Source organism: Larus michahellis, chromosome 12 (genome assembly GCF_964199755.1).
Source record: "Larus michahellis chromosome 12, bLarMic1.1, whole genome shotgun sequence".
In the NCBI taxonomy this organism is placed as follows: Eukaryota; Metazoa; Chordata; class Aves; order Charadriiformes; family Laridae; genus Larus; species Larus michahellis.
The window spans coordinates 6,674,856-6,702,535 of record NC_133907.1 but is presented as its reverse complement, the minus strand read 5'-3'; the positions used below and the strand labels follow the sequence as shown (position 1 = coordinate 6,702,535).

Here is a 27,680-nt window from a genome sequence, read left to right as displayed (position 1 = left end):
AATCCCGCGGTCCTTGGCAACGCCGCTGAGCTGCGCTTGTGCGAGCTCTGCTCTCCCTCCCTGGCTTTCGGCTTTTTACAGCTGACACTTCCATAAAAATCAGAAATCTTAAAATTACACTAAGGCTTACTTAAATCATTATCTTTTATTATATGAACGTTGGCAGCAACGGTGGCAGTTTCCTGCATAGGGACAAAAGGATCCTACTGTCAGTACTGAAACAGATCTAAAACAGCTCAATTAAGCAAACACAACATCCTCAAAGTCTGGCCTGAAAGGAAGTTAAAATAACTGATCTATAAAATGTTTCAAATGATGTGCTTTAAAATGTCATTACTCAGATAAATCTAGCCGGTTTGAAGCTGGTTCACTAGTTTTATGGCCTTGCCAGTTCATGGCAGCGTACGTATTCATGTCAAGAGTTCTTCTTCCAGAGCAGCAGATGAGGAGACAAAGCCACAGTAGCTCTGTGGACCGAAGGGAGCTGCAACCAGCTCGGGAACGGAGTTTTGGCTGCCAGGCTGGGAAAGCTGCTACGAAGCACATCCAGCAAGTTGTGTTTGTGGCAGAGCTGGAAACCAACCGATATTTCATGATATAAGGCTTAGACGTGTTGAAGTTAGTGGTAAAGCTTCTGTTGGCTGCAAGACTGGCACTGTAAACCGGGATTATTTTCCTTGGTTTCTTTCCTTTTTTTGTTTTTTTTTTTTTTTTTTTTTTTTTCCCCTCCCCTTGCTGGAAAAACCTCTGACTTACACTGGGTCTAAATGCAGACCATCAGGACCATAATGAGAAATACCAGAGGATCCTCCTAAAATTAGTCTAGGCATACAAAAACCAAGTAGGCATCAGTTTAGGACAATAAAGGTCTTTCCACCGATGCTTTGCTGGACTTCAGATCAGTGAACGAAGCAAATTTACTTATGAATTTCTAATTGCTTGTGAAAGATGATAGTTTAACTGCAAAAAGCCGATGATTTAAGCCTCTGGATCAGCAAATGCATCTACATAAACTGGCACAACTCTGCTCGCAGTTAAAAGTAAACAAGAACCCCCAAATTGCTGTTATGCCCTGAAGATACAAGGTTTAGTTAATACAGGGATTTAGACCATTTTTTTTTTTTTTTCCAGCTGCCTCCATAGCAATGCGGTGTGGTATCCACAGTAGGAAACCTCATGCCAGCAGCATCTCTGAAATATGCTAAAACAATCTAAATTAGAAAATGTCAGCTTCTTGGCTGATGTTCTTTTGGAGTTCCTTTTTTCCTTTCTTGTGCCTCTATAATTTTATTGGGATGACTAAATCTCTGAACTATGTTAGCAGTAAACAGAACTAATTTACCCCCTGCTTCTTTGAAACAGCTGCTGACAGCTGCACTATAATTCAATCATGGATTTCTGCAGTGCAGTCTGCAAAACATATTCATTTTTTTTTTTTGTATTCTTCCCTCTGTTGTATTTGGACTGAAGGAGTCGCAGCAAATAGCGCCGTGTGCTGATTTTGCCCGTACACAGAGACTGATCTACAGGAAAACAGAGGCTCAAGATAAAGCATTGCCCGGCCAAAAAGGTTCTTCGAATATAGGGAGAATAACCACACAGATACACAATGTTGTTGGGATATCTTTTGTAAAGATGCAATGATTTATTTTACTAGTTTGTACAAAAGGCTTCTGACAACTGCTCTATGAAAAGAACCAGAAACATGTATGCGTTTTTGCCAACTGTTAATAAATATCATCTTAAATAAGGAAACAAATGTGTTTAGGAACCGAGAATCATTTTTCCTGGATGTGATTGAAAAGGAATTCAGAGATGGAAATAAATAATTCTTCCACTTGTGACAACTATTTACATAAAAAATGTACAAACAGTGAAGCTGATGTTGAGCCTAGCAACAGAAATCCTGTTAGTATGTCTAAAAAAAACCCAACTAAAACAAAACAGAAACAATCCCCACATAATATTTAATATATGAATCCTATACAGCAAGATACTGTGGTCCAAGTTAAAAATGCAATACACCACCGCAGTGACCACCAACACTGAAACACCCGCAAGAAAAAACTAATCCTTGACTACTAAATAGTGGAAGTTTAGGCATGATTAGCTTTTAACTTTCTAGGCAGCACCTTCACCTCCCTTAGGAGGTTTACTGAAGCACTGCTGTATATACGTGTACGAGGTCAAAAGACACCTCCAACCTGTGTGACTTCAACGCCTCGCTCTAGGTAAGAGACGCACTGAGGGCGGTTTTGGCTGTTTGTCGTAGACGGTCTCTGCAGGCTCCGGGGACTGATGGTCTTTTGGCTTCAGGTGTCGTCCTGCCGTTGGGCTGTCTGTCACTGTGCGGTCAGGGTCTCGCCGTGGGGCAGTTAGCAAGTTTGCTGGAGTCGTGCCCGCGGAGCGTGGGTGCCGCGGCCAGGCTGGTCCTGCAGGTGTTTCGGTCACCTGGGTTGGAAGCCGGGCACAAGGGGCAATGTGGCAACCGCTCACCCAGGCAGCGGTCCAGTGCCTGTCGATGCCATGGAGGGACTGGCACTTTCCCATGAGCCTAATCCTGCTACTGGGAAAACACCAATTGACTTAAATGAGATTAGAATTCGACCATCAGAAACAAGTTTCCAATTTATTTCATAATATATTTTTTTTTTCTTTCTCCGCTTATTCTTTTTAAAGCGAGGCATCTGGTCTGGATTTGATCTGTGACTTAAAGGAAGAAGAGCAGTGACTGATTTCCAGAATGGGGTGGTTGCGTTCATTTATCTTCTTTCTCTAACTCTCCTCTAAGGCAAGACATGGAGCCAAGTTCCCGCTGCATCCGCATCGCCCTGTCCGCTCGCTGTGCAGAGATCCATCTCCAGGGATCCATTATGTTCTGCACCCAGCTGTTGGAGGTTTAGGGCTTTGAAGTTTGGAGATTTAGAGCTGGGTGTGCTGAGGACCTGGTGTTTTACTGGGCAGAATTTTCTTTTTTTTTTTTTTTATCTCCCTGGTGAAACTTCTGCCAATCCTACTTTTGTTAATGGCAAGGTATGCCGAAGTGTGCAATCAGTTTGTGATTGGTTACTGCTACTTTGTATTCTTATTCACAACAACTTTAATTGAGTTTTAATTACATAAGCGTGATGTTTGTGTAACCTGTGACTTTAAAAGAAGGAAAAAGAGAAGCCTTCAGGGGACGTTTTCTTGCTCCTGGTTCCAGCTTGTTGCTGTGGCTCTTGAAAGGGAATTACTTTTTTTTTTTTACTTTTTTTTTTAAAAGGCGAAGCCAATAATAGAGCACGGCTTTTATCGTAAACACTGACTCTGGGAAGTACGGCTTCCTAGCTTGTTTCTAGCTGAGCCGTGTGGTGCTGGGTGTGCGTCCCAGCTTACAGCACCTTCTGCGCTTGAGCCTCCGCGAGTTTGCAAAAGCGTTGGAGCTTGTTCTGTCAGTGAAGTCAATGGACATCTTCCAAACAGGAGCAGGATCTTTAGCCGGCTTTCACAACTCCATAGCTGCTTAGGTTTAATCCCTGTTTCTTAACGTTCTGCTGCTTTCTTGTTTCAAGTTCATAGCAAATTCAAATTCTTTCTGGTTGCTAGAGGAAATTTCTTTCCCTGTTGACAAAAAAAAGTATACCCAAAAAGTCTTGCTCTTTGGAAGTATTTTCTTCAGTTCTTTTGCTTGCCAATTAGAAAATTCTTTTTTTTTTTTTCTTCCCTTAGACTAATCTGTCCTTTGAACTTGCGTCAATCCAGATACAGCTTTTGCTACTGTAGTTTAGAAGTTGCACATACTTGATCTTTGCTTTTGCTTATGAAATTGAAGCAAACGGAGGGATGGAGGTAATAATTCTTTAACAAAATACCTGTTCACTCCAGGTATATTTTCTTTACTTATTTTATTGCAAACTGTATTACAGGAACTACACATGCTTATTAGTCACAGCACATTCTCACCTTGGATAGATTATTATTTTTTAACTCACAATCAACACTAGTGAGTTTGCAATCTTCAGAAAGACTCATTTGCAAAAGTATGTATTGTAGGAGCCAATTTTGTAGGCAGATTTGGTTTTACATGGTTTCTCTGGCTTGTTTCAGTTTACAAGCTCATTGTCTGTAATAAACGAAAACAAAATGTGTTCAAATGCCACTTAGATCCAGAAACTGTTCCATTGTCTGAACTTTCAGAAGCCCGGTCCTAAAAACCGTTTGGGATTTTTTTTAAACCCATTGCTGGAGTGCTAACCTTTTCCCCTCCCCCACATAGCCCTACAAAACCACTCTTTACAAATAACTTCTCTTTTTTTTTTTTTTTTTGTGTCTTTCCTACCAATCTAATGACAGCCACATGCTCGTACCACCATGTTCCTGTATTTTTTTAAGATAACGTTGGAGCTGTCATCAAAATAGAGCACTGAGATGGCATTGAGTTGCGTAGGAGCGCAGCAGGGTTTCGGCACAGTCTCTGGGTTTATAAAGTGAACCTGGGGAATGAAAGCAGACGCCTGTTAAGATTTACTCTTCCCCTTTCTTCCCCCATATTTTTATTTCCCAGGCAACCTTCTGTCTGTCCCATACAGCCACTCAGACATGTTTTGAACACCTGGCTTTGTGTACAAATGTCTCGAGATGTCCCCTGCGCGTACGGAGGCTGATGCACGCACCCAAGTCAGATCTCGTTGGAAATCTTTCAGTGAGGCAGGTTCTCATTAGAAAAATCCCCATTTGTCAGAGCAGTCGGCACTCTGCAGAAGCGTACCACTTACGATAAACTCTGTGGGACGTGTGGGCGAGGTTTTGTGAGAAACCCCACCAGGGCCCCCATCCCTGTGCCTGGCAGCACCGAAACCCAGCTGGGGCCAACGGCTCCAGGTCCCCTTTGCTCCCTGCTGCGGGACCTCTGAGGAGAAGTGGGGGGCAAAAAGGCAAATAAAAAGCAATCTACCAGGAGAAAAACACCCAGATATTTCTTCCCTTGGAAACACAGATGCTTCTGGTTTCCTTAATACTTTTTGCAATGTTGTCCTTAGATGTGCCCAGGACATGGGATGTAGATGAAGAGGCGGTGTGAGCCTCCTCGTGCCCTGCCGATGTGTGCGGGGGGCCGGGGCTGTTGAGCTGAACCTGAGCCGGGGAGGGGAGGGTGTCCAGGCAGGTCAGCCGGGGATGCTGCACAGCCGGGGTACTGGGGACCTGCGTGTCTTTTGGCCTATGCCAAGAGCTGGGGTGCGTTGGCTTTGGTGACACCGCTGGGGCCGGGTGGTCCCGGGGCGACAGTCCCCCTGAGCACGGGCACTATGCCATGAGGACATGCCAGCCTGGGGCTCCCATCTGGACATCTTTGCACAATTTCATAACGTAAGTACACCCCCAGAGCAGCTGGGCTGTGTCATTTTGAGATTCACTGATCCCCTCCTCAGTCTGTCCCCAAATCCGCTGCGGGCGGATCCGTACAGAGTTTTCCCCAAGAGATGCTGACAGTGGGTCTCACATCCTGCTCTTTCCTTCCCGTGCGGTGGGACTGTACCGCCATTAAGATGTCTATCATAGGGCCCTTTGAAACTACAGAGAGCGTGTCAATGCTTGCAGCAAAGGCAGGGTAATTCTCAGCCAACTATTAATTCAGGCCACTTGGCTAGACATGTTTAGCCAGATGCTGCAGGCGTCTTAATGAGCTAATGCAGACCTTCCTTCTCTTGTTAGCTTAGAGACGTTTTTTGTGTAGAAACTTATTTCTGAGTAGCACCTATCGGAAATAACCCTGTACTAGGAGCTATGGTGCACCTACCAGTGTCTGTACAATGGCATGGTTTGTAGCGTTCATGTATGAATTCAACGGGAAAGCACATTCTCCTTCACAGTAATAGGCAGCATAGCCCTCCGGAGCGATGATCCAGTCCTTGATTAAATTGAAGATGTTAGATTGTGGAGAAAGACAGAAATATAGTACAGTGAAACAAAGCAGAACAGCACATAAATCTATCAATTCATACGTCTACGTACAGTTACAGTAGTCTGCAACATACAAATCTGGTACTCTGTCTTTTTAAATGCTAACTTAGGCACCTCTTAAGCGGCTGTTTTTCCTGGAGGGACATATCCCACTTGGCAAACATGCCCATAGTGTAGCTGCGTTTCATTTATCCATTCAGCAGCATCTGCCTGGCAGCCCACAAGGATCACTTCACCCACTGCTGCAATGCAGGTACGAGCTTCCAGAAACAAAAACGTCTTTAACTGGGTCTAAAAGAAATGATGAAAACGGAGAGCCGCGTGCGCTGCCAGAGGGAAGTCAGGGGACCACAGTTTCTCAGAAGGACCCAACTAATGTTGAGTTTCTCGCCAGTCTCACGCTAAATATTTGGATACCCTAACTTTGCAGAAGTGCTCCTTCATCATGCTAAAGGCAATATACTTCCCCCCCGACCCCGGGATAAAAAAAAATAATCCGGTTGTTAGCTTGTTCTTACTGTTGCTGCTCAATAAGTGATGTGCAAAGGCGCCCCAGCCCACCGCCCGGCCACGCACAGCCCTTACCTGCCACCCCAGGTCCCTGAAGCTGACGTAGAGCTCGTGCTTCTTGCAGGCTTGTCGCTGGTCGCTGCTGCTGTTCTCTGCGCGGGGAAAGGGGGTGCGTCAGGCTGGGCTCACCTGTTGCACTTGTGGCTTTTTTTTTATTATTATTATTATTTTTTAAAACATTTTCAATTTTAGTCATAGAACAATGGCTGAGTTTGAAAAAGGTTTACATATGAAAAGCCTCTCTGGCCTTTTGTGCAAATCCAAAAAAGGCCTGGGAAAATAGCTTTTTTTTCCTTTTTTTGGTTTTTTTTTTTTTCTTTTTCTGGGCTTCCTCTGACCTCATATTAGTAAAAAGCAGATCTCTGATTATTGCCTACTCTAGAAAATGAGGACCTGTGAAAGGACTGATAGGGAAAGGCACCATTTACCTATTTTCTAAATTTCTAACTGTCTTTGAATCACCTGCGTTACTGGTGATAGTTGCACCTTCAGGCCTAGAAAGGCAATGTTTGACATGAAGATAATGTAGAATCTGTTCTGTCCAGTGCAGCTGGGTCCAGATTACAGACTTCTTGAAATGGGTGACAATGCTGAAGCCAAAGAACAAAGCACGGGTCTGAACCGTAGGTGTGGACAATTGTAAGCTATCAGTGCAGTTTTAAAGTTGTGTGCATCCTGGTCATACAGCCTGAACTGGAGACCCAAGCAGAAGTACCGGAAAAATATTTTTTCAACTCTTTTTGATGGTAACTATCTCAACATGGGGTCCCCAAGCTGGAAGCGGATACTGGTTACAGGGACTTTTCTAACCTACTCACAGAAGTAAGAAATTCTCTTGTCCGCTATTGAATTGATATATGAAATAAATCATAAAAATGCACACTTAAAGTGCAGACCATCTACGTTTACAGAACTGCAAAACCCAGAGCTCGGAAACATGAGCCATGGAAAACCATTTTAAGAAACTCCAGGAATTTGGGTGAGAAGTATGGAAATACACATATGCGGGCAGGTCAGAGAAACACATCTGTTGCCAGTGCTGCAGAAAATCATCATTAGTTCTCAGACAGGAATGACATGATTAAATATTGGGAAGCTGCAACAAAACCGATGGGAGAGAGCTCTCCTATAGCCTTGTAGGTAACCCCAAGCAACCCAAGGCAAAGGTGAGTTGTGTAAGACGATGTTGTGCCCTACGTTGTCCTTTTCCTTCCACCCCTTGCAAGCTCTCCTCCCATTCAGTGAGCGCTTGCAGAAAACGGAGCTGGAATTTGCCACTGCCCTTGGCAGAGCTGGCCCCGCGCTGCGGTTCCTGCTGGGAAGGTCACCAAGGCCCCGTTATTCTGAGGTATCTCGTAATTAAGCCACGTTTCTATTTCAAATGCCTGATGGAATTTTCTTCCATATTAGGAAGCGCAGCTCCCCCCAGAATAGCTGCGGTTATCCTCAGCAACAAATGGGTTTTCCTCTTCCATGCAAAACTTTTGGGACTACTAAACTTTTTGGGGGCTAAATTTAAAATCGCAAACTCTGATAATCTACAGTATTTTGATTCAGATCCACTGAAATATATTATTGTTTTGATAACTTACTCATTGGTTTAATGTAATTATCTTACATTTCAAAATGAGAATTTATTTCATCTGGGAGAAAAGGAGATTTTCTGGTTAGATGGCTTTTTTTTTTTAATATTGGATTAAGAAATCCCTCAATTAAACATTGTTTCAAAGAAACATTATTTTTCTAATTTTTTTTTTAACAATCCGTAATCCCAAGTAGTTTCAAACCAGCAAGAGAATGCTAGCGGTAGACCAAAGACACAGCAATCATGCTGAGTATGGGAGAAACCATTCCCATCCAGTGTCAAGTCCAGCAAACCATTATCCCACACCCAGAAATACGGACCCAGAGACCCAGGCTGTACCTGCAATGTTCGACACCCGGAAAGCTTCCTGGTTCTTTGGTGTTTTTGATCGATTCTGGCTCCTTTGCTTCCCTCCCGTGGAGCGAATGCTGCGGAGATGGACCTCGGTGGCTTTGAAGAAGGCTACCGTGAACGGCTGCTTGTTCTGTGGCCCGTGCCTTCCGATGAGACCCGCCAGCTTGGGATTGATGCTTTGCCCTTAATGACAGAAGGGACTGATAAGAGGGACAGCAGTAACTCTTCCTTTGCAGCAGACATAGTAAGGATAAGGAGGAGAGCTGCCGGCTGGCTGGGAAGGGTGATTCCTAGGCACATCCGTATGCGTCGATCCGCCAAGGGCCTGGACTTAATCGGCAAAGCTGCTTCTGACAAGAGCAGCCCAGCACAGCTAACTTCATTTTATATCTGCGTGTAAAAGTTACATAAAATAGTCCTACATATAATTATTTTACCCTAAATCCGCTTAGCATTAACTTTTCCTGCATTCTTTAGAGGGGTTTCTTTAAGTTCACCAACCTATAATTTGAAGTGATCCTATAAAAGAAACCATAAAACTTAGCCCATAGGAACACTAAATTCCCACTGGAAGGTTATTAACTTAAAATAAAAATGCTTTGTATGAAATGCTGACAGAATTCCAGATACACTGTAGCTGAGAGAAATAAATAGTTCAGATGTTTAGAGACATTTTGGTTATTGCAGTATCTCAGCGCTGCTGTACCCGCTCACGTTGTTGCAAAACTGTTGATTCCCGTTCATGCTTCCTTCATCCTGGGCTTTTAAAATAAACGGGTTTTTGGTAAAAGATGATTAGGTGGCTTCTCTGTAGAATTAAATCGATTATTCACAAAAGATGCAAGGAGAGGGTGGCAGTGGGAAATTTAACATTTCTCCCTGTTGCCCCTGAAGGACGCCTGGGTGCTGCTGTGACATGCCGGGGTGATATCCAGGATTATTCCGTTCCAAGCTCCTGAGTACTGCTGCTAAGTCAGTTATGTTAATGGCTTTCGTGATCCTTTTGCTAACAACAGAGCTGGGCCTTGTCAGCAGCAAAGCAAATACGCCAAAGGACGGCTGACGCTTTCCTAGGGAAGCAGCCCTGAGGGGCAGCTGGCCGGGGAGAGCAGGCGAGGGGCTCTGCCGTCCGCTGACAAAAATGTCCTTATCTTGCTAGTTTCTGACTGCCGTGTGAAAAGAAGCTGCTAACCTGAAGTATTTCTAGGTAATGTTCTATAACTGCTGTGTTTAAGATGAGCAAAGTAAATGCCGAGGCTCATAAATTTGCTTTATAGGATTGTTTCCATCTTAGCTCTTGCACGTGGCCGAAAGAAAAGACATGCGACAGACCCAGAAAAAAGGGGGCCGTGGTCAAAGCTCAAGGCCAAGGACGGACTGGCCCAGGCTGGAGTCCGCTCTCTACTTGTCCAAAAGTGTGCAGCTCGGTGAGTAATTCCCATGCTGCAGCACCCGGGATCTGCGGAGGGGACGGGCTGAAGGGGCGTTTCAATGGGAGCGCGGCAGCAGCGGCGCTGCCCGGCATGGCCGGCTCCCGTGGCACGCCGTCCGTGGAGGAGCCCACACATCAACAGCTCCTTCACCTTCTGCTTAAGCTCCTTCCCAGAAACTTGTCCAAACAGTTTTCATTTTTAACATTTGAGGCTGAGCCCACAAAGTGCTTAAGCAAGTAGCTAATGCTAAATATATAAGTAGTTCCACTTGTGCTCAGGCTTTGCCAGATCGAAGCCTTATTTCCTGAAAACAAGCTCAGCTGCAGGAGTTAGAGCTCACTGAACACTACTCCTACGGCTTTTCCTGCCCCTTCAAAGAAACCTTTCTGCTTCCCAAAGCAGTTTAAACTAGCAGGGACATCTATGGCTGTGGTTTGTCTGGTGCAAATTATTTTACCTCTACCAGGTCTCTAGAGAGTAGGTCAGCAATGTGCAGTGAGGGGACCCAGCTTCACACGCACGGTTAATGGGTTTGTGCTGGTGCAGCAATACGTAGCATTTCACCAAGGAATTCCTCGTTTTACACCAACATGTCGTGTTCAAGCCCAGAATGGTGGCAATGTTTCCTTAGGGGGGAAAAAAGGCATGCAATGCCCTGTGTGTAAAGTAGCGTACTTCTTTTTAATGAAGATGGGGAAAATCCACTTTCTACCTTTCCTGTGCATCCAGAAAGCAAGGATAAACACGAGGACACATGTGTAGTCCCCATTAGACAATGATAAACTTCTCCCAAAAGAATTAAAGCTGTGCTCTCGAAGCAGAGGGCACGGCTTTCTCTGCTTTTATGAACCTGCTTTTTTAATACTGTCAAAAATAGGATCTTTAGTATTAAACTCGGTAAACTGAAGTGGGCAGCTGCTCTTCGCGAGTGCTGGTGCCGGGCTGAGCTCGCTGAGGCTACTGAGTCACTCGAACGTTCCTTTTGCTTGCTGCTTGAGCTGATCCCCATTTTCTAAGAGCACACAGATACCCTTTGATTCCACCCTAGTCATACACGTTGATAGACTTATTTGGCAAGATCATAAAGAAGTACAAAGATCAGTTAATTTCTGTTGTATAATTCCATGTGGACAGTACTCATGATGTCAGAATTTTTTTTTAAATAAGACTATTGCCTTCATGGTTACGGATCTCTATTTGTCATGACAGATACGAAGAAAGATTTTTTTTTTTTTTTTCCTAATTCACTTAAAGCTCTGGGGCTTGCCCAAGGATATAGTGTTGCGTCAAAATCCTGCTGTGTTTGCAGCATATGATTTTCATATGAAGTCCAGGTGTAAAAGCAGCTTTCTTGTTAGCGCACACAGTTGGTCTAAATCCAAAATGCGACTTGGGGAGCAAGGAAGGACACGTCCTTGCCATTCAAAACAGAAAGAAAAACTCACATGTATGGCGGAGAATTGTGAGCGCAAAGGTGTGCTGCCAGGGGACTTGGTTACAGAAGACAAGCAGACAATCAGCTCCTGTATCTGTGTATTTACTTTTTAAACACTGCAGTTGGCTTTTCTAACTTCAATGACAGGCTGGTTAAAGTATTTTGTTAATCTGTTTTGAGAAAGCAGCAAGCCACTCTGTGTATGATTTCAAGCCTTTATGGACTCGGCTAGATTTTTCAGGAGGGTAAAAAGAAACCAGATTCTGAATTTTCATTGAGTTGAACAAGGATGAGAATGCACTTATCGCTCGACCTGGGAACTCCTGTCTTTGAAAGCTCTCTGTGACAGATCTGGCTGTGTGCTTTTAAGGGTCCGCTCCTGATTGCTCCAGCAGAGCAGACAGTTACTGTGTGTGTGCGCCATGTTCCAGCATTTCCTTGGATGCAGGATCCTGAAGAGTCTCCACTGAAATCTGTAACATATTCATAAATTAGCTGCCTTCCTCCTTAACGCTGAAAAACGGGATTGACTTTTGCTGTAAAATCTCTGGGTGAGGATGGGGGAGGACAGAGTGATAAGAAGCCTTTATCGGTAGAAGAGTGTGAGCGTGATACTGCAGGATCTGCAGTGTTTAGAGAGATGAAGCCTACTTCCAGCTTTTCTGGGGACTCTGGGCTGGGTCTTGATGTTTTTTCTATGCATGAACCACAACTGAACGATTGTGCTGTGGTTGTGGACACAACTCCTGTATTTCCAAGTATTTCCTTTAGGAGGCAAACTGGAAACTAAAAACAAGGACAAGTGCTCGAAAACGGGTTAAGCTTGTCTTGGCTGTTAACTCGCCTCACTGTTTTAGCTTTACGAGTTTAGATTAACTTGTAAATCAGGTTGAATTTGAATCTTTATACAGAGCTGGCAAAAGTCATCTGTCATTGGGGTGGGGACTAGGAACTTCCACGGTGAAGCTCCTGCTTTGTATCTGCATTTGGGTTTCTGCGTTCGCTGATCGTTCAGAAAGGGCAGGTTAAGACAAACCCTGTGCACCTCTCTGTCTGCAGGTGTCTCACGAGTAAAATCTCCCTTTCCTGTAAATGACTCCCCGCAGGTTGCCTGTTTCAAAACTGCTTTGCACAGCCTTTATGCAAAATACTACTTACTGGAAACATTCAGTGTGTTGCATAAAAACCAATCGCAAGTTGATATCGTAGATGCATATGAGAATGAAAGTACGTCCTTAGAGAACTATCTCCAGAGTATTTGTAATGGGCTTGGGCTGGGTTTTACTTGAGTTTTCCTGTGGGGCAGCCAGGCAGTTCCAGATGGCCCCAGGTCCTGGGAACCCCCTAGAAGATCCAGGATACTTTGGTTTCCCTGCACAAGTCTCCAAGTGAACATCACAAATTTTAACTTTAAGAGAAAGCAGCATGACTTTTTAGTTAAGACCTGGTTAGGAAAATTCCCTGCCTGATTCTAAACACACCCTTTCTGGAGATGTTTCAGAGCCAGGTCTTCCCACCCATTCCCAAACCTCACAGGTTTGTACCATAAGCACACTACAGACCTTGGAGTCCGGACCAGCATAACTTTACTGGTCATTTCTGCTGCCACAAAGGAAATTAAAATGGTTCCTAGCTGTTTTCTGAATTTGAAAGGTCTTTTGTACCACTTAACACCAGCATTCTACATCACTCAGTTGCATCTTTTCACACATAGCAAAGTTTCTTCCTTTCTCCTTGACTGGACTGCGCTACCTGCTGACCAGCCAGCAGCATATACGTACCTTTACGGGGATGTGTACAGGGCTACTACTGAAATGACTGCAGACAGGTTACCAATCTTTGAGTACATCCTTAACCTGAAATACGTTTATGGATTATTTTTTTTTATTACTATTATTTGCACCTTAAGCAAATTTGGGAAAAAACATGCTTAAGAAATCCTATTCAAAGGAAAGAGTACTGAAAGTTTAAGGCTTCTCCTGGGTGGGAAGTGTATACCCGAAAGGGACTCGCTGCTTGCTGTTGGTGCCTGACACTCACCGTCGATGCCTTCCACGGAGAGCTGCAGGCCAAGATTGTGTTGGGGATTCACCACCCAGTGATTACTGGTTGCGGTAATGTCAAACACCAGCCACCCTTCTTCTGCCGCCCAGATTGTTCGAGAGTCGAGCAGGAACAAATCTGAATCCCTGAAAAAAAGAAGCGTAATTCCCAGTTACCCAGACTTTCCACTGGAGTCCACAGATGTTCACAGACATGTTTGAACACACTTGGTCAGCCTGTCAGCAAAAGGCAGGTTATGCCGGAGCTGGGCTGGCGCGCTTTCCCCTCTAATCACCTTCAGATGAAGCGCTTTTCTTCTCTCTAAAAAAGGGAGGATGGGTTGAAGCAGAGTTGAGGTGGTTTTGGGTTACTTTGCTGTGTTACAGTTAACCTTAGAGCTGCTGATGCAAGTCCAGAAAAAACGCTCGCCAGGCACAGATTTGCAAAATTATTGTTTGCATATGCAAACTTGGTAATTGGGCAGACAATGCTGCTCATTACCCTTTCCATACATAATTTCCTGACTTTTATGCGTAATGGTAGCATTGGTGCAAGTCAGCTGGGACACTGGTATGCCTTTATTAACATATGTAATGGTTTTTTAAACTTGTTCGGTCTGAGGTTGCAGGTAACTGATCGAGGCAATAACCTTCTGCACGCTCACAGGTCTACATTACTTTGGGTGGCAATTTTCTTTCAATTTGTTGCTTGAATTTTTTAAAGGCCGCTGCTGGGTTATTCTGGTCGAAGAACTAATACCAGAAAGTGAGAAAGATCAGAAATTGAGAGGATTTCATGCATTTGAAAAGGGTGAAATCACTCTGGATTTACGAAACGTTTCCTGGCAAATTTCTGTAAAATGAAAATTTGAGGAAACTCAAGTTCTGTAAAGGAAGGAATCTTCTCTTATCAGAAATTAAGAAAGAGATAAAAAACTTGGATGAAAATAGTGGAAAAAATTGGATAGTGTTGCAGTTCCTCTATAAAAAAACATCTTTACAAGAAGAACAAAGAAACACGGTGGAAGTGTCTAGACAAGTCCCACAAGAGCTGGTTTTGTACTTAACAGTGCACAAACATGATAACTTGTTTAAGTGTAATTATATCCTTTTGAATGAAGAAATATCCTTGGAAAACCCTTTAATTATGTCCTCAAAGCTTAAAGACAACCTTATTAATTTTGTCACTATTGATTTGTCAGTGCAAATATATATATATATTTAACTTAGTTTACACAGCGCCTCTTGTTTGCACAAAATATCAAGTGATCAAAAATGAATCTGAGAAGTGCCGTCAGCATAGAGGCTTTTGTCTCGTAGCTTTTAGTGATTCTTCTCCTTGTGAGATACCAGGAAATTAGAGGCTTTTCTCCTACACAGCTGACTCAAAACAGAAATGGAGTTTTATTGAGTTGTTTTTACTATCTAGCTTTCCTTTCAACCTTTGTGGCCAGGGCGTATGAGCGATGATGGCTTTTCTCTGCGAGCTATCGGATGTCACTGCCTCTGGCTCGGTGCTGGCTTCCATGAAATTAAACTTCGGAAATTATTTCCTGTGGAGCACGTGAGCGCGTCACCCGGCGTGCGTAAGAGGAGGATTCTGTCTTCTGGATGCCGCACCGCCGAGGATGTAGATACAGCCGGTGCTGCTGAGGGTGCAATTAGTGCTGCGTGTGGCAGCCTGAGGGAAAGCTGTGGCTTTCTGTGTCAGCTCAATTCAGAAGCAAGAGGCAAGGTCTGACGCTCGCAGGGGACGTTTTGCAGGCGTGGGATTGTAACAATTGTAATTCCTCCCTTTGCCAAGCATTTTCCTACTATGGAGGAAGGCACAGGAGAGGGAGTTTTCCTTTCTTTTAAAAAAAATATTGGTTTGTGGAAGAAGCCCTCCATCAGTATTAAACTTGCCAACGCTTTCTTGCTAACGCACAGGGGATCCAATGGAGAGTATTTCGGCAGATGTTTGGGCAGCCCAAGCGGGTGGCTCAGGAAGGGGCCGTGGGGCAGCGATGGAGAGCCCCAAGCCAGGCATTGGGAGCTGCTCTCCGGAGCTCCGTCAGCTCTGCTGGGCGCATCTAGGGCAAGTGAAAATAAACAGTGCGAATAACCCCCTCCCTCCCCTACTCATGTAGACATGAGTTACAGCAATGTCAGATGCTTGAACCCTAACCGGGGGACAAATTTCCTGGGGTTTCATCCCCACCCAGAAGCAATGGCCCTGTTCCCACTGTGCATGACGCAGCTGCATGGACACCTCCCGCCCTTCCCTGTTTACAACACACTGAACAAAACGCATCCCAGAGGAGCTGGGGACGAGGGAGTAGTACGGATTGGCCCGTTCCAATGGCTGAGTCCAAGTTTCCACAAGTAAAGGGTTTTTATATTCACATACTGCATCATTTAAGCATGGCCCCTGACTGGAACTCATGATTCACACAAGGTTTAGTTAATAGCGACTTGGCTTGCTTGGGTTCTCTCTCTTGTAGTTTGCAGGTTGAAGATAATAGCAATAATGATGATAACTTTTTTTTGTTTTTAGCTACTGCTCAACTGCAGTGTTATTACTCAGAAAAACCAGCCTTTAAGCTTCCCATGCTGACATGATGCAATCAGGGTAACCAGACAACATGAGGCATCAAGTACCAGGGTGAGTCAGTCTGGGAAATTGTATAATGCGTTTGTTTTCCTGTAGTTACAGCAATGTGCAAACAATAGGCCTGGAGGGGAAGCCCAAAGTGAGAGATCAAAGGGACCCACTAAAGGGAAATGTCCTTCCCACACACGCTTGGAACATTTGGACCCAAAAAGGCCCCATGTCAGATGCTCTGGAGAAGTTCAAGCACTCCTGGACTAGCACTTTCCACTCTGGCCCACCAGCAGCAGCCAGGGATGGGATGCAAAACCTGAGTGGTGTTGCAAGCAGAGGTTCCCGAGGTTGCAGCGCCTGTTCCGATGAAAAGAAACCTCTTGTTCTTTTAAAAGGAACAACTCCCTTTAAGTCAAATGCTCTGCTCTCCAAAGGCTTATGGCAAACGGCATTAAATCACTAGCTAATAGACAGCAAGCCCTTTAGACATCATTGTTGGACACGACATAATAAACATGGCAAAGGAATGTTATTCTGTTAGACTTAAACAAAATTTGCTCTAGGGCTCCTCTCTAATGAGTTGTCATATGAAATAGTGCTAGTTAAGTCTAACTAATGTGGCTGGTTTGGGGTTTAGGTTTGAGATAAAGATCTAAGCACAAAGGGAAAAGGTTTCTAGTGCACATCTCGCCCTGTGGTACCTTATCTACCAACTGTACGCATATTTAGAGCGTTCTTGGAGCAATGTGAATAATGGCTCTGCAACCAGGAGGCAGAAAAGCACTTTGGTTCCTTGGCCCTGCATTCAGTCCCTTCATTTGAGAACTTCAGAGCATGTGATAAACTGTACTGAACCTCCTACGAGACCAAGAGATAGGAAAAGGCACATGATCCTCATTTTACAGAAAATTAAGCTGGGACATGGAAATGTTAATGTCTAGATTAGAGTTACATAAATGATGAAGTCTGGATCCAGACCACAAGTATGTTTTGTTGAGACCACATCAAAATGGCTCGGCGTTCAAAGTACTTGCATCAGCGGGAGTGTCAAAGCTTTTAGCAATGATAAAACTCAGGGCTTTCAGCTCAATTTTCTCAAGCATCGGGCTGTCGATGGAGCCTAAGATGAGGACAGGAGGTTGGCACTTGTCTGCTGATCGCTTTGGTAGTGGCTGGTGCTGGATGCCAGAAAGGAGAGGCACCTCCTGTTGGAAACACTCCCAAAAATTTGTCTACAGGTCATATAACTGCTGTGTGGTCTATGAAATTTCCTTAGTAAACCTGGTGTTTTCTGGAACCAAGGATGAATAACGAGTATTGCAAAGTGAGGGTGGCCGGGCAGGATGCACGTGAGATGGTGTCTGGAAAGCAGCTGGAGTTATGGAGGTGGAAGGGCTGAAGCTGCCAAAGGGCTGTGGAGGGCTGGTGGCATGAGTGGGGTGAGAAAAGGAATCACAGGTCATTAGTGGAAGAGAAAGGGACTGAAAGGAGAAATAAAGGGAGACAAAATACAGAAAAGGCAAGAAAGAGCATCCTGAAAGGAAACAGTGAGGAAGAGAACTGCCACTTTGCAACATGGTAATTCTAAGATAAGAAAAAGGATTAATAACCACGAAGCTTCGTGGAAACAGTATGTATGGGCTCTTTGCCTTTTGCTGGGGTATTTTTTCAGCCTCTAGGATGCACTTTGGTTTGTAGCCATAAGTGTTAGCAGCATATCCAAAAATAAGAAGTGCAGCATCTCTCCTAATCACCTGCCTTGATGAGTTGGGGCATGAAGAAGAACGTGGACTAGAGAGACCCAGCTGGCAATTCAGCAACAGCAAGAGAGAACACGCGACGAAACTCTGCAATTGTATACAATAATGCTATGTAAGGTCCATACTGCTCCAGGGTAGCCCTCTCACCAAACAGCACCTGCCTTTGTGTCCGTTTTCTTCACGCGCTTTCCCCATCACCCTCGTCAGCTCTGTTATTTCAAGCTGCTGGTTGACAAGTGGTAGTAAATGCTAATGACCACTTCCAAATGGGATACAAATACATGGCAAGGGCGTTGGAACTAGATGATCTTTAAGGTCCCTTCCAACCTAAACCACTCCATGAAATACGTGTCAACCTTCCTGCTTCAGTTTTAAAGTGGGAAACACTGGAGGCACAGATATGTTAAATGTCTTATTGACTCAGCATGTAAACCCCAGCCACTAAGCCAGGAGCATGATCCTATCCTCTGGACTGGTATTCTAACCCTGGAGGGGCTGTTTGGGTACAGGCATGGTGCAAGTTTACTAACGGGCAGCCCAGGGACGGAGCTGGCATGGGAGAATAGGGGCAATTCCTGTCCAGGTTTGGGGAGGTGGAGGGAGGAGAAGGCAGAAAGGGCATCCTGGGAGGGTGAGAGGAGATCGGGGGTTAGAAGACATCTGTTTGGATTAAAAAACTGCAGTATCCAGATTCCAGTTTGCTTGGTGTCATTGCTTAAAGTCGGCTGCAGCTGTCCAAAGACAAGCTTAGGAAAATATTTTTCAGACTTTCCTACTTTGAGAGGGCCCCAGGATCTCCCTGGGCCTCTCCCTGGCACGTTTGCAACACCCTCTGTACACAGACCTGATGCAGCCCTCCTCCCACACCTTCCCTTCCCCGCACGCCCGCGATCCCTGCTTGTCCTTCCCTCTCCCTCCCCACTGATAAAAACCCTCCCCATGCTCCCGGGAAAGAGCCGCCGGCCAAACGCAGCCCGGGGTCTCCTCCAGGTGAGGGGATGATGGCCACAGCAGGAATACAGTTGGCTGGAGGTGGTTTCCAAGGACTGGTCTGAAAACTGGCTGTGCTGGTAGTGAAACAGATCTGTGTAAATTTTGTTGAATCTTAGGAGAAATTAAATTCACTTTAAAATTTCAGCAAATTCTTAATTCTGCTTTGCGTGTCTCTAGTAGTCTTATTCCCTTTCCTGTGTGGTGTTTGAGAAGAGTAAGAGATTTCAAAGACTGATTAAAAGCGGCAATGGGAGTTTGTTACAGAGGGATGCAACGTGTTTCCTAAATATGAAGCCTCTTGTAAAAGCAGTGCTGAGAGAAATGAGGTTATAGACATATCTCTGACACTTTAAATACAGCTGTTTCTGTTCAGCGTTGTATCCCTGGTCGTTAGTGCATCGCTTAGCTGAGCAAGAGCCCACTGGGGTATGCAAAATGCCTCCTGCAGCTCCCCAAGGGCCTGGGAAGAGTTGTGCCTTGCTAAGTGGGTTCAGGATTTGTCAGAGGTTTTGCAGGCTGCAGTGGCTTTTAGGAACAGTCTGAACGCGATAACTAGATGCAGCTCTGTTCTTGGAGAGCCACAGGGCTTCCATGCTAAAGTTCCCTCGCTACTGTGTCCACGAGCATATCGGGATGAGTAGAGTTATCAACTGATTTGCAGATAAGTCACAAAAAAAATAATATCAAAGCTATTGTCAGCACCTTTCTAGATGCTGTTAGTACTCACAGGTACCGTCGTGGTGCTGGGGCACAATGTTAAAACAAACGATACCCTTCCTTGGGGCACCATCCCTGGAACCATCGCACTGGTACTTTAAAAAGCTCCAAAAAGAAGGCACATCTGCTTGCGGGTTGGGTGGGCCTGAGCCTTTCTTAGTTACTAGAATTACATGTTTCAACCCACAACATGGAAACAGACTCCAGTGAATGGGAAAAAGGGGTCTGGAGAGGGGCTCAGGTTTGATCTGGGTGGAGAAGTGGCAGAATCTGAAGCACAAACTAAAGCGTTCCAGCTGCAAGTCAAACCCAGGAATGCATCTTGCAAGATCTTATTTTTCTGTAGGGCTCGTAACATGAGCATTCAAATCGTTCACTGCCTTTGAAGCCTGTGAAATCCGTAATGGCCACAAAGTGAACATGTAGCAACTACATTTCAATTACCAAAGGCTGGTCAAGTACCTGGCTTTATTCTCTCCAGTAACAAAACTCCCATCGACTTCAAAGGGCTTGGGATTTACTCCACAGTGCAAGCGCTGGGTCCAATGAAATCGGAGATGGAACTGTGGGACGAGGTATTTTAGCTGCTGAAGGTGCAGACAGACGGGCAGGACCGAGCTCTGATGTTGAGGGAAGCTATACAGCCTACAGTTTTTCCTGCAGCTTTACACTAATAACTAGAGGATGATGTCCCAGCTGATAATCTGCCCCGGAACTGCATGGGCGCTTGTTGAAAACACACGAGTTCCTGTCAGCTGCAGTAGGAGTTAGGTACCCAACCTGCTTAGCCACTGCTAGAAATCCCACTGAGTACTTGCATGTCCCTTCGGCACTTAAGTCCTTTTGCAATTCTTGCTTTGGCCATTGCTTACAACAACAGCGGAGAGCCTGAGGGTAATGGATATTTCTTTTGGAAAGCAGTTCACAAACTATTTCATTATTCCCCGGTAAAAGTATCAAAGTTCATTTTTCTCAGGCTTGTATCCGTAAGCTTTACATGTTCCCTGCGCGGATGCCTGAGATAGATAAACCTTCAACACCTTGTAGCCAGCCCGGTGATGTGCGCTGCCTCCCACTGGAATCGGCTTTGCTTTCCCACAGCACCCAGGAGGGAGGAGACGAGGCTTGAGCAGCACCCGGCTCCCTGCTGGCAACCTTTAGCTCCCGCTAGCAGGGTTCGCGACCACAAACAGGGACCTGACGTCCTGCTGCTCCGCACCCTTCTCAAGCCAGTCGCTGGCTTTATAAAACTCTTTCCCAGGCTTTTGGGTGAGGGAACGATGAAGACCAAACAGAAGTTGGACATGAGTCACTGGACTTTAAGTTATGCACACAAAAGCTTTGAGACATGTTATATTAGTCAAAACATCAACTGTTTTCACAGTGTTTACGATATTAGGAACATTTTTGTTCATGAATGTACTTGTTTGCTTAAAGTGAATAACTGATGCTTTGTGCCTAAAGAATGCTGTACGTGCCTTTTTGTAAAGGAGATGTTGCCAGTTTGAGAAGCTTACCTTGCAATGAATTCATAGATTTGGAAAAGAATATTTGATCATTTAGTCTGGTTTCCTATGAACACCTGTAATAATATCTTCAGTTTGACAGAGATACAATTCCTGTTAGTCAAAGTCCAGGGTGGCATTCCCTCCACTACAAAGGACGGAGCTGGGCTCTCGTGTTGATTGCCAGGGTTGTTGGGCGCCTGTCTGCCCACGACCGAGCAGGGGGATGGAGGAGAGCTTCCACCCTGTGTTCAAATGTCGGTACTATTGAGGGGCAGGATTTCAGAAATAGTCTGCTGTGGGTGCAGCTGTTTGTCTGGAAAGACCTGTGCCTGTATCTTTCACCGACAACAAGTTGCAGACAAGAGATGTTGCTGCTTAGATACCTGCCGACCTGTCTGAACTCGTAACGCAAGGCGTTAATTGTTGAACTGCCTGTAGTTACGGTTTATTTGAACTGAGGGCACACCATCACACCCTCCAAACTGGAGGCTCATCTGAGGTTTAACTGAAAATCAAGCCTTCAGCATATCCAATGGTCTCTTCACCCTCAAAGGAAAAAAGCTCCAGCCAGCCTCAGCTTGGGCTTTTCAGCTGATCCCGTGCCGGTTTTGTGTCCCTAGAAGGTGTCCCGATAGCTGCTGCGCGTTGCTGTTACGAAGGAGAGACGATGCTGCAGCTGCCTCTGGGGAGCCCGGCACTGAGCTCCCGTGCCTCGAGGCGCTTGAACAGGAGGTGCCGGGAGAAAACCTCCCGAAAGGCAATTCCAGCAATCTCCTGGGAGATCCCACTGCTCTTGGATCATTGTAAGAGCACAGGGAGAGGGAAAGCCATTTGGGTTTTTGTTGGCCATTGTACCTGCCGTGCTCTAGGGAGAGGAATCTACAGAGCCAAACGCGAGCAAAGGTTCTCTTGCCTGCGTGGGGGGGAGGCTTTGGCTTTGTTTTGCTCTTGTTGCTAACAACGTCAGATGGGTCTGACTTTCCAGCTTGCTCAGGATGAGACAAACAGCCAAAGAAGCATCAAAGTGAATGGGTGTTTTTTGATCAACACTGGAGAGAGTTTGTTTTCTTTCTCCACTTGCCCAATGACACACTGACTTGGATGACTGGCCTGTGACAGAGCCGCTTGGAAAATGTCAGTGGAAAAATGCAGAAAAAGAGCAAATATTTTGACAAATGTTAGGGACAATATTTTTACCTTTGGTCAATCCAAACCAACGTGAATATTTTTTCAGGACAAACTGTTCAAAACTCATCATTGCCTGTGCCAAAACGTATGCGAAGGGTGAATATGCACCAACACTCATTGAAAAAAGCGTTCCTGTGGTGAATATGATGCAGTAAAATTGCATCTAATCTTGTAGCTGGAACATCTGTATAATTAGGAAGATTCCTCACCTCTTCCAGCCTGTGGTTCATGTATATGCCTGCCCTTTGCATACATTTTTTTCCTTTAGGAATAAGAATTTGTGAAGAAGACAGTTTGCAGAAATACTTGCTGCTCCACACACAACCAGCCCCAGTGGGTACCTTGCAGCCCTTTCTAAATATAATTTTAACAAACCTGTGGATGTATCATCTTAAAATTGAGGTAATAAATGTCATCCTAACTCTGTCAGTAAGATTGCCAGTGAGTACCTACCTCGCTCCTCAGGATCTGAGGAGAACTTCCCTGGCACTGATGAGGAAGGACATTTACTCCAAGAACAGGTTTCTGGTAATTCCCTGATGCCCTGGCACACTCGTTACAGCCTCTTCATCTGCCAACACATCTCTTGTTTCTGCTCTACCCAAGAGTGAAAAGTCATCCCTGCAGGCTTGTACCTAAATAACCTACTCGAGAAATACGGCAAAGGGAGGTTCTAACCCTGGAGCGGCCTAAGATGGAAATAACTGAAATGCTTATGGTAAACAGGACATCTAATGGGTCCTGTGCACATCTGTGGCTCGTTGCCTTCTCCTTTAAGAAAGCCTGGTTAAAATGTCTAGTTTGAATTATCATTGTTCGATAAAAATAGCTTAATATTAGCATAGTCCCCAAACCCTGCAAATAATTGTGTCATTAAAAATGCCAAGAGAACCATGACTTTTTAAGCCATAAAATTAGAATTTCACATGTGGAAGAAAACGCACCAGTGGTTAAATACTTTTACCATACAGCAAAACTGGTAGAAACTCTCACCATTTAAAAACGTTGATAAAGGTTTCCTGTTATATTTCAATTTATTTCTGCATTTTTATTAGCTCTTATAAAAATATAAAGTCAGAGTCCCGATTACACTTTTTTTTTTACCCTTTTGGACTTTCCGGTCTTTAAATTCCTAGTGTTTCTCTTTTCATAAACCTAAATTAGGGCTGTATTATTATTACCCCATATTTAGTAGTCCTAAAGAGTAACTTCTAACTAGCATGTGACTGTAAATACTTTTTATGTAAATAAATGCAGTCTCACATTTGGTAGGATTTGTATGTAAAAGAAATGTGTGCAAATGAAACTAAGTGCCTTTGATAAATGGTTTGGGATTGCTGATTAATTGGAACTAAAAACAGATGAGAAAATTGAACATATGTTCTTATTCAAGTTCCCTGGAGGATTTGTCAGGGAGCTTGGCATACATTAATAATTGCTTGGAATGGATTTAATAGCTCATCTTGTAGTTTTGCACACACAAAACAATCAGTCAATATAAAAAGCATGGTGTCATCTGTCTTTGTTAATTAGGGATCTCGAACGCCTTTGGTAATACAGGCTAGTAATTAAGGAACAATTAGAAAGGAAGCATTGGGATGTGGTTTTGCCACCTCAGGATCCATAAGCAGCAGGAGGAAGAGCGTAGGTCTTCCAGAAATCTTGAAATACTCTGAGTTTATGATCTTTTCCTGCACTAGCACGTGGCCAGGCTTGTTGGCTCCTCAGCTACCGAGCGCTCCCAGAGACACGAGCGACAGCGCTGGGGATGCTCCTGGGGACACGCCGGGGGCTCACGGGGCACCTTCTCCCCTTGCCCTCGGTGGCTAACCGCACGTGGCAGCTACGTGCCCACTGCATCTGCATTGACTGGGATTTCACTGCCTAAACCCAGCTCTTCAGACACTTCTGCTGATGGCACTGATATTTCTAAAAGAATAGGACACAACTCTCTGAAGGAACGCACTGTGCTTGCGCTTCCATCAGGATTTCCCTGTGGGTCACTCACCTTCCCGGGTGCTCCTGGAGTACCTGGTAGACACTAATCTGGAACGTTTCATTATCGAAGCGTTCGCGGATGTAATCCTTATATATCCTGAACTCAGCAGCCGTCACCGCTTCCCCCTCTGGGATTCTGGAGAGGTCAAACCTGAACTCTCGGTAGTGGCAGCGCTGATGGTGAAACTCTCTGTCATGCTCCACTGAAACAGAAAAACAGCCCATTAGCCACCTGCTTTGTTCCCGCTCCCCTCGCCATCGAACACGCTTGCGAGTTGCCACAACAGAGAAGGGCAGGAATATCTGATTGCAGCATCTCGCGCTGTTGTTTGGTTCATCAAAGCACGTAGGAAATGCATGACTCTATCTGGGCTATTATAAGCATATAGTGTTTATCAGACTCCCTTTGAAACAGTTTTACAGCTGGCTGGTACAGGGTGTGGGTGACCGTTGTGTTTTAATGATTTTTGGCAGCTTCGTGCTTGACAAGTGACTCTGGACATTTGCCACTGATAACGACCAAGCTGCTGTGGGAAGGAGCTGAAAGAAACAGATGGGGCTTTTCAGGAGTGCTGGTTCTTGGTCCAGTCTGCTTCTGAAAATCACACGTGCGCCCGCATGCCCGCACACACATATATACACAAATTCCAGTCCTTGAGGCTTTTCATGCTGGCAACCCGCGTTCGGTGCCAGCTGAATTCACCACAGACCCAGAGCCCTGCTTTGAAGGGCCGAAGATTTCATTTTAAAGTATCTTTAGCGATCAGGGCTCTGAGGCAAACGTGCAAAGCAAGGGCCTTCTTCCACCGCCCAGCCATGACCATGAAGTAACAAGAAGCGCCAGAGCCCTCCCAAGCCAGCGTTAGGACAGTGCGTTATCCCACCCAGGGACAGCTCTGCTGTCATTCTGAGGGACAGCTGATGGCCTGGCGTAGCGCTGCTTGTGGGTACTGAAGCCGAGGGTCAGTGCTGTGAGAAAGATTTCAAGACTGTCCTCCAACAAGGGGGAGGCGAAGTGTCAGTGCCCCATCCCAGCACATGAAGTGAAGCACCCTTCTTGGAACAAATTCCAATTTAAATAGACAAGTCAGACAAAGGAAAACGGGGAAACGGAGGTATAAGGGATGAACTGACTCGCCAGAGGTCACACCCCAGGACATTTTAAGAGCTGAGGTTTGAACCAGGGACTTCCCGTATGTCCCAGTCCCGTCGTCTGTCCACTTGACCTCCCTGCAGCTCCCCTGCACAATTCAAGTAGTTAGCTCTGAGATTTTCTTGGCAAAGAATGTGTGTCTTTCTACAGGCCTGATTCTCTTCTGGCAGCAGTAAATCCATTGTGTAAATCCATTGACTTAAATGGAATTACTCCCAAAAAAGAGGAGTTTCAAGCCCGACTCTGGAAAGTGCTATTTAAATTTACAGCGCTGCACGGTACAAATGTACATGAGCACTGGCGAGGGCCTCCCCTGCGGCGGGGACGGAGCGTGGGGAGGCTCCGGGAAGCGGGCTGTGTCCAAGCGCTCACACGGAGCAGGTTCAGCGCTGCTTTGCTGGCCCAGATTCAGCGGCTGGCCACGGGCTCTTCCTCCTCTCGCGCTCTGCTTCTGCGAGGAGTCCAGGGCTCGCAGTTTGCCACTGTGTGATTGCTGTTCAGGGAACCACTTCCGAGCTCTTACTAATAGCGGGGATTCACCTTAGAGGAGCTTTTTAGGTATGAAATGCCTCAACTTTCCAAGATGAAGGCGGCCAAGTTCAGCAAATGGTTTTTATAGGTGGAGCAGTCTTTGCGTGCACTGAATGAGCAGAGCTGCACCTCTAGCTGTAACATCTCGTACAGCCTCCAGAAGATCATTTGGCCCCTCATACCCTCAAATGGGGGAATATTGGGAATGTTCACCAGTGTTTGTAAAACAGCTGGCAGGCTAAAACCGTCCTCTAAGGGCTAGCAACACTATTAAATGCGCCTCAATCCCTTTCCTCCAAAGTATTCTCAGCAGAATAAGATATGAAGAGTATGATTTCAGTCTCAAAGGAATTTGTCTGTGCCTAAATTATAGAGGGGAGGAAAAAATATTTTAATATGGAATAGCTCCTTTAACCACAACTATAGAAGAATGAATATAATGTTGTGTGGTTTTAGTTATGTTACTGATAACATCACCAGCGGGGTGTATTACAGAGAGGTCTAGCAGTAGGATGTACCAATATGATTTGCTTCCAAAGACACGGGAATGCCGAATTTTCAAAGGAAGGTGGGTGCACCTTTTCAGTGTACGTATGTGATGACAACTACATCAGCCAACACCGGTCTTTAGCTGCACTTCATACACAAAGTCTGACAACAAACACATGAAGATGAAACTTTTTCGGGTGCTGGTAGAGTTCACAGTGATTCCCACTGCAGAGCCCTAGAAAAAATGTGTCGTATTAGTATGAAAAATTAACGGCCAGGGTCATAAAATAAAGAGCCCCGAAGTTCGAACTTTCCCATGCTTTGCAGATGTTTGGATATAGGGGTTTGGGCTGAGCCATCTTTAGTGTTAAAGCAAACATTCCTGTGGCTATAGTCATTAAGATCATGAAAATATGTGGATATGTAACTGAAGAAAGAATCCCAAGAAACCCTTCAACCCAGTGTTTATTGTTTTTCCCCTTTTTCTTTGCACTCTGGACCTATCTGCTGACCCAGAAGTAACAAATCCTTTCAGAACTAATTTATGAGAAACACTGACCCTGAATCAACATCTGTTAGATGACTGCAGTAAATCTTATTACATAATTAAACACCAAAATCTATGTTAAAATAACATTAAGGGTCTGACTTGAACTCATAAAAGCTAGACTCTTCATAATGAAGGCTGAAATCCTATCCTTAATTCATGCTGCTGTGCGTTGTTATTTGTGAACATATGGTACAGTATATATGATCGTGCACTGTTTGTAGACCCCGGCGCTACCTTCAGCGCAACAGCACGAGGTAAGCAGGGGAGCGCTCAAGAAGTCCGAGTCTCCTGGGTTTGATGGGTGTTAGACCTTTAACAATACTGCAACTGGGTCGTTTCCAAGTAATTACCCCAGGAGTTTGAACAGTGGGGGGGGTGGGGAGTGGGGGTGTTTTTAAACATCAAAAGGGAGGGGGAGAGGAGGGGTATTTTAAGTGTTCACTGAAACAGTCAAGAGAATTGATTGCTACAGCTCTCTGACTACGACTGTAGTTTGTCCGTTACATCGGTAAAATCCGTGATCCCTATTGACACAACACACCATAATGAGAACCTTTTGGTCATTCTTGAGGGACGTAATCTCAGCTGTTTGTCAGCCATTATGTGTTAAGTGCTCCCTTAAAAGTCATCGGGCAATATGAATATTTGCTGGGGATACTTAATAGCTCTCCTGCCCAAAGAACTTGAACTCATGTTTGTCCCATAGTTCTTACAAACCGCTACAACCCAAAGGCTTTTGGTGAATGGTTTTAGCCCAGTTCCTGATTTTCAAACATTGGAAATTCCAGCTCAGAAACTGTCACAATTCAAATGCCTTGGCAAGGCAGCTGCTTGGAGAGGAAGCCAA

At 45.0% G+C, this 27,680-nt stretch overlaps 1 protein-coding gene across 1 annotated transcript in view; it reads right to left on the bottom strand.

Moving 5' to 3' along the window:
• Positions 1 to 457: 457 nt before the first annotated feature.
• Positions 458 to 27,680, bottom strand: part of BMP7 (bone morphogenetic protein 7) — a 49,214-nt gene continuing 21,991 nt past the window's right edge. Inside the window, exons 2-7 of the mRNA XM_074605288.1 lie at positions 24,121 to 24,313; positions 13,361 to 13,509; positions 8,438 to 8,635; positions 6,529 to 6,605; positions 5,780 to 5,890; positions 458 to 4,475 (exon numbers count right to left, since the gene is read on the bottom strand). Of these exons, the coding sequence (XP_074461389.1) occupies positions 4,326 to 4,475; positions 5,780 to 5,890; positions 6,529 to 6,605; positions 8,438 to 8,635; positions 13,361 to 13,509; positions 24,121 to 24,313 (878 nt within the window). The 3' untranslated portion in view covers positions 458 to 4,325. The remainder of the gene's footprint in view (positions 4,476 to 5,779; positions 5,891 to 6,528; positions 6,606 to 8,437; positions 8,636 to 13,360; positions 13,510 to 24,120; positions 24,314 to 27,680) is intronic.